The sequence below is a fragment of the Platalea leucorodia genome, assembly GCF_965183815.1.
Source record: "Platalea leucorodia genome assembly, chromosome: 5".
Taxonomy (NCBI): domain Eukaryota; kingdom Metazoa; phylum Chordata; class Aves; order Pelecaniformes; family Threskiornithidae; genus Platalea; species Platalea leucorodia.
The window spans coordinates 2,385,373-2,398,431 of NC_138827.1; the positions used below are offsets into that span (position 1 = coordinate 2,385,373).

The following is a 13,059-nucleotide window of genomic DNA, read 5'->3' on the forward strand; positions in this document are numbered from 1 at the left end:
AAATTCCCAAACACCTTATACCTGAGGACATTATAAACAGTAAAAACATGTCTTACCAGTTACAAAATCCGTCTCTGTGAAGAAGAGGATGGCTTGTCTGAACGTAACCTCTGGGGTCAAGGCCATCACTGTCCGTGGAAGACTGCCACTTTTGCTTAGCTTCTCCCTGCACTGCGTTAATCTCTTCAACGCATCTGCAAGAACTTTGAAGGCATTGATCCGCCGTAACGCACACACAAGGACTGGGTTTGACATGAGTGTATCAAGGCTTCTTTGCCAGAAGGTGTCTCCGACCTCAAAAGGGGTTATTTCTCTGGCCTGACGTCGAGTGAGATGGGGCAACCACTTGAGACCTAGGAGCTCAAATCCAGAATCGGGTTCTTCTGCAAGCCAAGAGAAATCTGTTTAGCATCAGTTGGCAGCACGTGTTTCATAGAAGCTGTGTTTTCTTCTGGAGACAAGTGTTCTAAATTCACATTGATTTTTTTACAAGACAACAGGTTCCAAAAGCTGCTTTGACTTCGCCCCCTGTTGCATCCAAAAGGGACTGTAATGCAGATATAGAAATATACTGGGAAAAACCACAAGATACAAATGCTAGGAAATTACATTACAGCGAAAACAAAAAATGGGCTATCTGGGAAATCAACAGGGAGCCACAGAGAATAAGTGCCATGATTTGATTAGAGAACACAGCTAATGGAGAGGAGTTGAAAGGGAAATATTGAGAATACACTGATAACAATGTGGTTTGACACAGTATAATCCATAATTATAGATCCTTTACCACCTCTCATAACATTCCATTTTAAGCTATATTCATTATAGTAATAAGCTACAAATTAATACTGACTTGTCTCTAAAGTAGCTTAAATGTTGTTGTGTTTGTAAAGTGGTCTTACTTCCAATATTTAGGGGCTCAATCCATAAGTGCACGTTGCTGGAAGTTTCTGTCAGCTAGAATCTCCTCCTCGCCTACCGAGATACAGAACTTACTCCGTAGTATTGTTTCAAGAGAGTGGGAAACAATATAGTATAAGACAGGGTGCAGAACTTTCACCCTTTGTTAGTACACTTCCTCTATTATTAAACTTTGATGCAATCTGTATCGTGAAATTATATAAAATCATCATCCTGCTTAGCACTTGACAGCAGTCTTCAGGCATTTGTAAGCATTTAACGCGGGGGATAGCGTTGTTATTCCTCCTGTGCGCATGAGGAAACAAAGCATGAAGTGGCGAAGTGTCTTGCTTCTGATCCCAAAGGGTGCCAGTGGACGGAAGAGAGTTTGTGATTTCTGAATTCCTGTTTCTGAAATCCTCCCAGTACTTAGAGAAAGACACAATGCTCTGGATTACATAAAAGGCTTAGTAAACCTAAGCACATCTTTGAACTAATTGGACACTCACTGAAGAAAATGAGGCCCACCTGAGCTGTCTGCAATCTGAAAAGTGGCCTTGCCCATGACTAACTAGCTAACGATAAATTCTTCAGTTCTTTAGGCAGGTAAGCAAAGAAACCTGTCCTCCTTCCTGAAGCCCCTTTCATAATTCAACATTTTTCATAATGTTCCTGCTATGATAAAAATAGCTAGACAGGGTAAACTTCCCTGACCAACTTCTGCTGCCCTCCCCAAGAGCTGGGATCACCTGCGCTCCGAGATTGATTACTGGGCCCAGGAAGAAGAATCTGGTGAAGGAGCTCTCCGGCACTCTTCATAGCATCCGCTCCGACCAGCGTCAGCATGACAACTTGCTCCATTTCAGGATCAGAAGCATACGTTTGATTGCCGAAGAGATCCAGAGGAACGTTAAGGGGGTCTGGCACTGCACTGAGGTTTCCTCCTAGCCAGGGAGATCATAAAAATAAAACTAGTTAACCCACGAAAACGAATCTCGAGTCTTTTTTAGTGTGAAGGAATTGACTAATTCTTGATTGAGCAGACAAAGGTCAGTGCCTCGCTGCGATACGGCTCCTCATGCTGCAGCTCAGCATGGCCAGAAAAAGAATCATGCATGAGGAACAGTATCACAGCAAACCCTTACTAATTAGTCACACTCCTTAACTGGAATTACTTTTTGCCATGTAAAGCAAATATATTCAATCCTAATTTTGATATCTTTATTCACACCATTAAGCAGAGTTGGTAGACCTATACCAAAATGATTTAAGGCATCAATTTCAGACTGGTAACTAATGACCGACTTCACATTAAATGGATACTTCATTTTGCTTTCTAGGAGATTACACAGCACACAATTAAGGGCTAAACGGGGGACTCTTCTAATACCATGCGTATATCCACGGTCCTATCAGGAACAGCGTAGCCTGCAGAATCCCTGGCCCATCAGAAGTCTAGGTTTGATTCCATGCTGTTTCACTACGTGATTATTTAAGCAATTGTATAGATTAACATTTATTTGCTCAGTTATTCCTACATCTTAACATTTCATAATGCTAGAAAATGGCGAATGATGTGCATTTGATTATTATTTTTCCTCATGATTTAGTGTGAATTTGGTTTTGGAAAGCACTATACTTCAATTAAAAATCCTGATATCCAACATTTAAAATAATCTAATTCATTAAATAAAACTATAGTAACCTCCTGAATACCTAAGAAACCACTACCTGTAGTTAGTGAAATAAACACCTGGTTACCATGACCTCCAAGCGTACAGAACTAGTAGGTTTAAGACTCTCCTACCCATTTGAGTCATAGTGAATGTGAAAACATGTTTACTTGCTTTTTCAAGCCCTATCAATTTCCCAGCTTTGAATGAATGAGGTACTGAAGTGAATTCAACTGTATAAACTGAAAATAAGAACATCTGAGTAAAGCGAAATGAAAAAGTGCCTTCTCTGCACCTACAGAAGAAACTACAGCTGCCAACGTTTATCGCTTCAGCAAATTCTACTTTTACATGCTTAACCACCAATTCCTCTCATTTTAATATTGTGACTTCTCTTGAAACTATGGCAATAAATACGTATTGATTGAATATTAATCTTTTAATTATGGTAAGTTTAAGGCTTAATTAGTTGTTATCATGTCACATTTAAATAACTTATTTTTCCATATTTTTTATTTACTTTAAAAAAGGTGTTTCCATTTCGCTTTCCTATTGATTCTTCCATTCCTTACCCAGCAGCAGAAGACATCCAATAAGAATTACTACGATTGACGGACAGCAGAACACTAAATGAGTTATTATAGACAACAAGCATATTCCTAATGTTCTTATTCACGAAAATCCCCTAATCAGGTTGTCAGACCTTATTATAAAAGCCAGAATAATGCATTTCCCATAGCTTTGACCTACCCAGCGTCTGCAGCAAGGTCTCGGTGTAAGGAGCCACATGAAAACACACGGAGGGGTCCGGCCCCGCCGTGGCAGGCAGGTTGTTCTGCTCGGTGCCGAGAAGGCCTTGCCTTGCCAGTTCAGTCACCAGTCCTATGCACGGAACAAAAGAAAACGTGAGGAATACCGAACTCCATGATGCTGTCTGACATGAAAACACTCTTCTTATCAAATGTTTTCATTCATCTGATCACAGTCCCGTTACAGAGACATTAATGCGGGCCATGCTGAGCTTACCTAAGAGACATGAAATGCAACTTAATCATCCCCGCTCCCCCAAAATCATATTCACTTACAGTGGGGCAAGTAGCTGTTGAAAATTGAGGCTTGGCCACAGCTTCCTCTGGAGGCGCCTCTGCTTTGTGACCAGCACCCCAGTTGTTTCTATTACCTTCTAACTCCTGCTGTGAACCAAAATGTGGAACATATGTGTAGAAGATGCTACGCAGCTCTTGAATTATAATAAGTGTCTTAAATAAGTTGGTGTCCACAAGGAAGCCACAAATCCTGAGCCCAGTGCTTGAGTGGAGGCCCTCAAGGTGAGCAGCAAGGCCGGTGTCCCGCGTCCTGCACAGCACCATGCGGCCACAGAGGCGTTGCTAGATTAGACCTGAACAGAAACATCGCGTTCTGCTCATTTAACTCCCAGTCTGGAAAATATCTGATTCCGTGCCACTTCTACAGACACTAAGTGCTTGAAACTAGCAATCTCTCGGTTCCCGTTCTTCCTCCAAAAGGCCGGGCTATGTGCAGGCAGTGCATTAAGGTACTGGCACACAGTACGCTTCCACAACAATTGGTTCAGCCTTCTGTAATATTTCGGGCCACAGTTTTAAAGGCTTGTTATTTTTTAAGTTACTTCGCATACATTCGATTGCTTTCTACCATATAAACCTGTCAAAAATTTACTGTAGTGTAGCATGGGAAATGGATTATTAGCACTAGAGGCTGATGGCAAATCTCGGATGTCAAACGTGGCACCGACAAAAGATTTGAGCTTGTACCACTGACAATCACATATCTGCTTTTGAAAATTCAGGTGGCACGAGTAACCAAAAAAATGCGCCATCGCTGCCACAGCAGCATTACCTGCTGTTTATTCAAACTCAATGCATGGCAAAAAGCAAAGCCTGGACAAAGGTTTATGGTGTTTGATCCTCAAGAGAGAGATCCATTACCCAAAGACACCTATCTGCTCTATTTCAGGAACAATCGTTGAATTTTTCCTTACTTCGAAAACTGAACAGTGTTCAAGACCTTGAAGGGGTACCTGCTTTTCAGGGGTATTGATTACAAATACGAAACTTCTTAGCGTGGTATCTACCCTACTCAAATCCTAGTGCTATTCTACACTTTCCAGAGGCCAAACCAATGCTTATGTAGCAAGAATGTCAGCTTCCCCTCTCCAGGGCTCCGGAATACGGAATAAGGTATGTCTCTGGATCAGTTCTGAAGCAATCACAGAACACATGGAAAGAGGCATTAACAAAATCTGTCTACAAACAAAGGGAAAAAAAAATGAATTCTCTACAGTGAGGGAAAACATCTCACCTTTCCGGAATATCCTTTGTTCCGGTGCCCACCTATATATTTCTAGTGGAAATTTCCCCATGCAAAACATGAACACTGTAAACATCATCTGTGGCACTCTGTGAGAAAAGCAGCAGAAACCGCACTTCTTTAATGAGCAACTTTCCTTGGGTCTACAGGCAGCAGGTGACACGGTGCTGTAATTAGTCTGCCATGATTAATCCACTGTGTCTGTACATGTTTTCAGAACATTCTGTGATAGTCTCAGGAGAAAAAGCAGAGGACTTTTTAAATTGTCATTTTTTTCCAAACCTCGAAATGTTCTTTTCTATTGTGGATGGATTCAAGGAAGCAATCAGGCAGTGGATGAGCGTCTCCATCACAAGCTCTTTGTGGTGGCGATAATGGAGGGATCAGCAACAGCGATCCTCTTCTCTCAGCAGCGGTGGCTGAAGGGGAGGTTGCAGGAAAAGAGATGGAGGAATGGAGTCCCCTGCTGCAGGCAACATGTCTGCTGCCAGAGCAGGAAGCAGCAGGCAGGGCAGGTTCTTTGTTGCCTGCCGATCACTGTTGTCGCCTGTGATCTTCCCCACTTGAGACCAATGTCAGCTCATCCTTAAGAAAACCAAACAATGCTTTTCCTGAACTAGAGCCTCAGAACAGAGTCTGACTCCAGTAAGAAGATTTGAGGCAGCAAGTTATCTGGTTTTTGGCTGTCCCTACACATAAAATGAGTTACCGTTCAGATGCTTGGAAGTCACCAGTATGCAGAATCATAGAATCACAGAATCGTTAAGGTTGGAAAAGACCCTTAAGATCATCGAGTCCAACCGTTAACCCAGCACTGCCAAGCCCACCACTAAACCCTGTCCCTCAGCACCACATCTCCCCAGCTTTTAAATCCCCCCAGGGATGGGGACTCAGCCCCTGCCCTGGGCAGCCTGGGCCAGGCCCTGACAGCCCTTTGGGGGAAGAAGTTTTTCCCAATACCCAACCCAACCCTGCCCTGGCGCAGCTTGAGGCCGTTCCCTCTCGTCCCATCGCTTGTTCCTGGGGAGCAGAGACCGACCCCCCCGGCTCCAGCCTCCTTTCAGGCCGTTGCAGAGAGCGATGAGGGCTCCCCTCAGCCTCCTCTTCTCCAGGCTGAGCCCCCCCAGCTTCCCCAGCCACTCCTCCCCAGCCTTGTGCTCCAGCCCCTGCCCCAGCCTCGCTGCCCTGCTCTGGCCACGCTCCAGCCCCTCCATGTCCTTCTTGGGGTGAGGGGCCCAAAACTGAACACAGTACTCGAGGTGCAGCCTCACCAGTACCGAACTCAGGGCTGAGGTTGCTAGGATCAGATGCTATCCTCAGGCTCAGTGGCACATACATATTTCTGCTACCCTGCCTCCCCGTGCAATGAGAATACCTAAGCGGAGGTTATTAAGATGAAGCCAGGCCCATTATGGAGGTGTACAGTGGGAAGCCAAGAGACAAGACTCACAAATTCAGAGGAGGTTCCAGCTCAATATAAAGGAAGAACAGTTCCCCATGAGGACGGTCAAGCATTGGAACAAAGGCCCAGAGAGGCGGGGGAATCTCTGTCCTTGCAGATTTTCAAGAGCTGGCTGAAAAAAAAGCCCTGAGTATCCTGATCTGAATTCATTGCTGATGCTGCGTTGAGAAGGATGTTGGATGAGAGACCTTCTGAGGTCCCTTCCAACATGAATTACTCATTCTAAGTTCAAGAGGACTCCAGAGCTAAAGATCAAACAGCTGACAAAGATCAACCCGCTCTGTTGGATACGTAGTAGTGACTGATTTACACGTGAGTCTGGAGATGCATACAGCAAAACTATCAGGCCCTGATATTCTCAATAAATCCTTCCTGCAACATAACAGCTGTGGTTAGACTGTTAATGTTCAGCTCACACGCACTGAAATGCACTGAACCTTCTTTTCCGAGGTTGTTGAGCAGTGAAAGCATTACCTTTTACCAATGCAGGAACGTGATGACTAGCATTCTCCTTTCTCAGCAACAAAATGAGACAGTGCGCGCGTGGTTCAGCAGAGAGCTCTCCTCTTGCAGAGCTGGCATCAGGTGAACTTGAAATCTTGCTAGGGCAAAATACAGCAATCTGAAATAATGAGGGCCAGATTAGACTACTAAAGCCAGATGTAATCACTATAGGGCTCAAGCAAATAGTTAAGTTACGACGGCCGAACAAGACACGGCTCACCAGCTGAGCCCCAGTCACCTCCAGTAACTGGGTGTTCACGCATCACCTATTCATGAGACAGAGGAACTTTATTTACACCTCAAGGAAGAGGCTTAACATAAAAATGTTCTGTCCTGCAACTGGGCTGGACTAAAACCACAACAGTTAAACTCAGCTGATATGTGGTACCATCCTAAGTCACTCATGCAGAAATGATCTTGAATCCCAAATGAAGGGATGATTTTTCGGAAACATTTAGCTCCAAACAGCACATTGAAGCAATAGTTGCTGCTGTTAACTTCTTAAATGGCCATTTAGGAGCATGCTCCAAATATTTGGCTACTTGGGCTATAGCATTCCGTAAGTAAGTTATGTTTACTCTACAAAATATTATGGGCAGGGAAAGCGTTATTCCTCAGGCTTGATCACAGAACAAGCAGAAAAGAGGGGCTCTGTACACAGTTTAATTTGCAAAACGATGCATTTCCCGATTGACCTAACAAACAATCCTAAGCATGACAATTTAAAGGGGTCCCCTCCTTTGTAAGAGAAAGCGTCATATGATTCCTGGGTGATTTATCATGTCAGAAGTACAGAACTGGACTTCTTGCATACGTAAGTTTGACTGAAATCTTGCAGTTACAATGATTGCCGTTTCCTTAGGCTGACTTGTCAAAATGCCAACTGCACTCTAACGCAAATCTATCATCACGTTAGACGGAGCTTCAGAGAAAAAGAGGGAAAAAAAAAAAGTTGTTATTTTTGACAACAGGAAAGCTCTTTTTGTGACCCATCTGGAATGCATTAAACTAGGGGACTTCATGCTGAAAGGCCATAAGCGGTCCCAGAGGGACTGCGGAGTACATAATCAAACATCAGTCTGGTAGATGAACGCCGGTCTCCTGCATACACGTTTGCAGATCAGAAATTGTTATTTTGGTTTACGTGGCTACTGCCTGCTTTTGTTTATTTTGAGATCAATGGGAAAAAAATCACATTTGCCTTAGTAGGAGGAGGCCTGATTATGAATTTACACATCTGTTCTCAGTGAGAGGCTGAGGCCTGGTGGGATCTTCCTACTAAAGAAAAAATCATCACTGAAAGCAACCAGAGTACCACTCACAGAAAGAGAGAGAACATAAGCGCTGGCTAGCTAGTAAAGAGAGAATGAGTGTCCTTGAGAACACTTAGAGAGGAGCGTCGGCTCACACATCCATAAGCTCCTGGCATAATTCGTTTCAGACCAACTGGTAACCCAAGGAATACAACGGAGCTGTGCGTTCTGACCGGTACCTGACTTGTTGTCATGCTCAGCACAACGGCTTGCTTGGGTGAAAGCTGCAGCTGTCTGATTCCTTGCAGAACAAACCCTCGATGAGTACAGACCGAAATCACGTTACCGTATGCATGAGGAGATACCACAGGTGACACCATCAAAATGATGTCCCCTAGATCAAAAAAAGGGTAAGAAAAGCAGCATATTATTTCCATAGAAGATGTGGTACCAATGCAAGGTGACTCTTGCAGTGGCTAGTTCCAACTTGAAGCACATCCCAAGTGGTGATGCTGTATTTAATGGTTTATTTGCTCTATCCAGCTCACAGTGACTGCTATCGGAGGCCAACCTAGAATGGAAAAGCTTATGGCATCATCGATAATGTCTTTATGAATCACCTACCCCAGACAGCCTGTCTCATCAGGTCTATCTAGCTATCTATGAGCTATTCGTTCGTCTTTGAGGTATCTGTGCTCTCGGTTCACGTGCTAGCTGTGCGTCAGCCCCTGCCAGGCTGGGTTTGAGCTGTCACCCTTACAGCTGGCAATCTGACGGCAGTCAGTTCCCTCAAGGACTAAGGGCCTGGTGAGCCTGGCCACACGGATGAGCAACTAAATAAGGTCAACAAGACCAGTTGGTGATTTGTCCGCTATAAAGCCCATGAAGCAACTCCAGCCATTCCTCTCTGCTATTATTGGTGGTCCTAGCCTGCAGCTAGCTTCTACAATCTTGTTCAGCACTACCTTCTGCTTCCTCTTGTCCCTTCTTTAGTCCTGTCTTTAACCTTCATCCCAGAGCTTGCCTTGTGGTACAGGCTCCTGAATCTTTGGACCAGCCTGTGATCATGACCTCACCTCCCTCTTCGGTTTCATAGAATCATCAAGGTTGGAAAAGACCCTCAAGATCATCGAGTCCAACCATTAACCTATCACTGCCAAGTCCATCTATACCATGTCTTCAAGCACCACATCTATCCGTTCTTTAAATACCTCCAGGGATGGAGACTCAACCACTGGATGGAGACTCAGATGGTTTGGTACCATCTGTGGCTTCACAGGTTCCTGTCCTTGGCTATCATGATAATGGTATCAGCCTGATCTCTCCTACCTAACTCTCATCCACTAGGTCTGGCTGCTCGTGCTCTCCTTGTATCCCTCAACCCAGTAGACAAGGTTGCAGAAGCAACTGGAATTTACGTTGGGTTAGAACCTTGGGTTTTTAGGCTCCTTTTTCCTAAACTGAACCCCGAGCTCACTGCCAAGAGGGTGGCAACACATGCTATGAACAAGCTCAGGAGAAAGAGCCTACGAGACCTCCTGAGCAGTGTCTGAGCCCCATCTTAGGCACTACAGGACAAGCTCAAGACTTTTCCCTGAAACCTCTGATCTACCCGAGGTCTTTGCTTTGTTCTGATCTTATCTTGGGTCTCTGCTTTTACCATTGCCTTCGTTATTACACTGTCCTAGTCCTAATATAGCTATTTTTCTGTACACAACGTACATGCAGATCTCCATAACCTGCCAAGAGCCAGCTCGGAAGACAAGCCCTCAGTATCACTTCTACATGCGTTTCCTCTACACTGCCCCCTTAATTTCTCTTAGCTCTAACCAAATTCTATAATGGGTTTGGAAGTGTTTTAGTCTGTGTCCCAGTTACACCTGGTTTTGGGGGTAGGACTATCAGCAGCGAATGTTTCTTTTGGTTCTAGACTTTGTGATATGGACATCTGTCCCCCCCAGGAATCTGAAGAATCTGCTGAGCCTGGCAGTTCAAAGCAACAGCAACAAACCAAGGGAAAGCTTGTGTTTATTACTAAGGATGGGACAGGCAGAGGGCTTCTTTGCCTAAAATTTCTACTTGGCTTTATGGCTTTAATTTTGCAGGCTTTGAGCCAGACTGACATTACTGCCACATTCATTATACGTGAACTATCTAACCTGGGTTGCAGGTGGTAAGATTTTGGTTTCTCTCTAGTTCATAACACTTCAAAAAAAATGTTTTTCATGTACACATATCCCAAATCGACAAGAATACCTGCTAGGGTCAGTAAAACTTTGATTACTGAGAAGAGGCAGATATAGCTGGTGGGAGCAGCAGTATATTTGTTCTGCAGGGGTAGATCTTCCTGTCTCCAAGAGAAGCTGCTGGAGACCTGAGGGAAGGAGTTAGTGAATGCCTCCTTTCCTTAAAACCCCAGAGGGTGTCTGCTCCCAGACCAGATTTTCAGCTTCTCTTCTGAGAGTCATGATACAGTCATCTATCTGAGGAGCAAAGCTTGAAAGTGACTTCCCGAGCCCAAATACAGATGGAACGTGGTGCGGTGTAACTCAGCAGCCCACAGCAAATGTGAATCATTAATGGCCATAAAAGGAAGGGGAGGCAGAAAATGTGACTCATTCCATCAGCAGCAAGCAGCTGCCATCAATACCAGTCCCAAATAACACAGAGCCAATGGCTGTCTGCCAAGCTACTTGAGTTAACATGCCCAGTTATACGAAAGAGCATATCTCAAAGGTGAGACTTCTTTTTTTCCTTTCTCCCTTCCCCATTTTCTTTCTGTCACCCTCTCTGTCACTTTCCGCTCCTTTCGTCTTTTTGGCTTATGCTTTCATTCTTTTCTCATACGTTCTTTCCTTTGGCAATATTATTTTCCATGCCTTCTTTCTCTGTCAGTACAACCCTGCTTTCCTTCTGCCATCTTCTCCCCAACAGCTGCGAGCTTCCATACCCCACAGGTTTTTTTCCCTGTGAAACTATCTTCAATTGTGGGAGTAGAAACCGGATAGCAATGCTCTAATAGCACTGTCTAAAAATCACTTGTGTGTGCTGTGTCAGGTCCCACTACAGAGGATTGTCAGCACGTTGGCCTGCAGACGCCCCTATGCCACACAGATCCATCTTAGCCAGCTGCAAGGCCTGCATGCCTTGGCAGGTTTCCCTTTGAGCACGGTAAGCTTGCTGCTAGCTAGGGACGAATTCAGAAGCTGGAAGACTACTCCTACAAAGGGAAGAGAGGGATTTGGGCAGAGCCAGGTGATAGCCAGTTAATATTAGCCTCATGAAGTGCTTTCTTTTCTGCTTGTGTGGTCAGAATGAAGCCTTAACCATTTCATACCTACGATGATTATATTTAACTCTTCACCAGTGGAGGTAGATGATCTCTAATCAGATAAACATGCAGTTTAAGGACACTGTTAGGTCTTCACATGACTGTTTCTTTGATGAACAGGCCCCTATGTGCAGAGATTTCCTGTGGGGAAATTTTTGATTTTGTTTTTGGGGTTTTTTTTACCCTTCAGTGAAATCTAAGCAGCCTACAGGACTCCAGCAGCTACTCCCATGAGGAGGATGAGGTGATAACATTCCCTGTCACTTCATTTTAGGCAACAGTGTTTCACTAGAAATTCATTCCTGGCTCTAGAGCTGTCCAGGTCACAGCACTGAGCAATCCGCGGAGGCAGAATTTCCTGAAACTGGTGGGCTGGAGTAAGGTAATATCGGCAGTGAAGGAGAACCATAAAACCTCAAGATTCATCACCTAACACTGACCTTTGGTAGTTGAGACAAGCATCGCTGGAGGTCGAGACAGCACCATGCCCTGCAGATCAACCTTTTCTTCATCTGCTTCTGCCCTAGCTGGTGAAGGATTCTGAGAACTAAAGAAAAACAATAAATATTAAAAGCTGTTACGCCAGGTTCTGACTCAAACCTACTTTCTGCAACAAACCCAAGGCCGCAGAAGCTTCTCTGGTAAAACTGCTTTACTGGAAAAGCTATTTCAATCCCTTGTCCGTGACATGAGCTGCATCAAGGTCTCTCTGAACATCTTTTTGTATTACTCCACGCGAGGCTCTCTGTGTTCAATTAAAAGCAGCTAATGCAAAGTAGCCAGCTTGGCAAGGACATCTGGGAATCAAGAAATACGTCAGGCTGTATTACCAGAGCTTTTCCTACCCACAGATACATCATAGTTGCTATTCACTTTTGGTTCTTTAGCCAGAGTTTAATCAGTTTGAAAGGTTCGTGTTGGGCAACAAGCACAATCAAGTCTGGCAGACGTGTTCACGGCAGTGAAACCTCCGCAACATTCCCGCATACCCGGAAGGACCAAATCACGGCACGGTGAACGTAAGGTGTGGTTCTGAAAGCCAGGGACTGACAGCAACACAAACTGCAGTCTGTGCAACAGTCTGGCTAGGTCTGCGAAGCGCAGGCTGCTCAGGCAAACCGGCCTGCCTCATCCCCTGCCACCGCTGCCTTGGCTGGAATACGTCCTGCTTGCTCGCTCCCAGGAGACCACGGCATTTGCAAGTATAATCTGAAAACTGCCATCTGAGTTGCAGTTTGTATTCTTGTCTCCCAGTGGACCAAACTACCAGCATTAGGAGAAAGACAAGTGCATTATTTAGAATGTAGCGCACTCTGGACTGGATAAGTTATACCGGAGGAGCAGAATTCATCATCTTTGTAAGAGGAAAAAAGCATCCCTGAGGAAAATAAACAAATAAAGAAAGAGAATAAAACTTTGCCAAATTGATTTTTTTTCAAATCTTAAAAGCGATGAGAGTCACTGTTCGTGGCCAAGCAGAACTCAGCTCTGACACACTGCCCCTCCACGAGCATCGGATTAATTCTACGTGGGGGCACTTCGCCACCCTGCAGCACGCACCAACAGGGCTGCAGATTCTCGCCTCCA

General features: G+C 44.7%; 1 protein-coding gene across 1 annotated transcript in view; it reads right to left on the reverse strand.

Annotated features, from left to right (window-relative positions):
• Positions 1-13,059, reverse strand: part of DNAAF8 (dynein axonemal assembly factor 8) — a gene marked incomplete at its 3' end in the record, with an annotated part of 96,929 nt that overhangs the window by 28,845 nt on the left and 55,025 nt on the right. Inside the window, exons 17-22 of the mRNA XM_082311913.1 lie at positions 11,913-12,019; positions 8,381-8,535; positions 6,859-7,006; positions 3,324-3,455; positions 1,650-1,844; positions 57-383 (exon numbers count right to left, since the gene is read on the reverse strand). Coding sequence (XP_082168039.1) covers positions 57-383; positions 1,650-1,844; positions 3,324-3,455; positions 6,859-7,006; positions 8,381-8,535; positions 11,913-12,019 — 1,064 coding nt within the window. The remainder of the gene's footprint in view (positions 1-56; positions 384-1,649; positions 1,845-3,323; positions 3,456-6,858; positions 7,007-8,380; positions 8,536-11,912; positions 12,020-13,059) is intronic.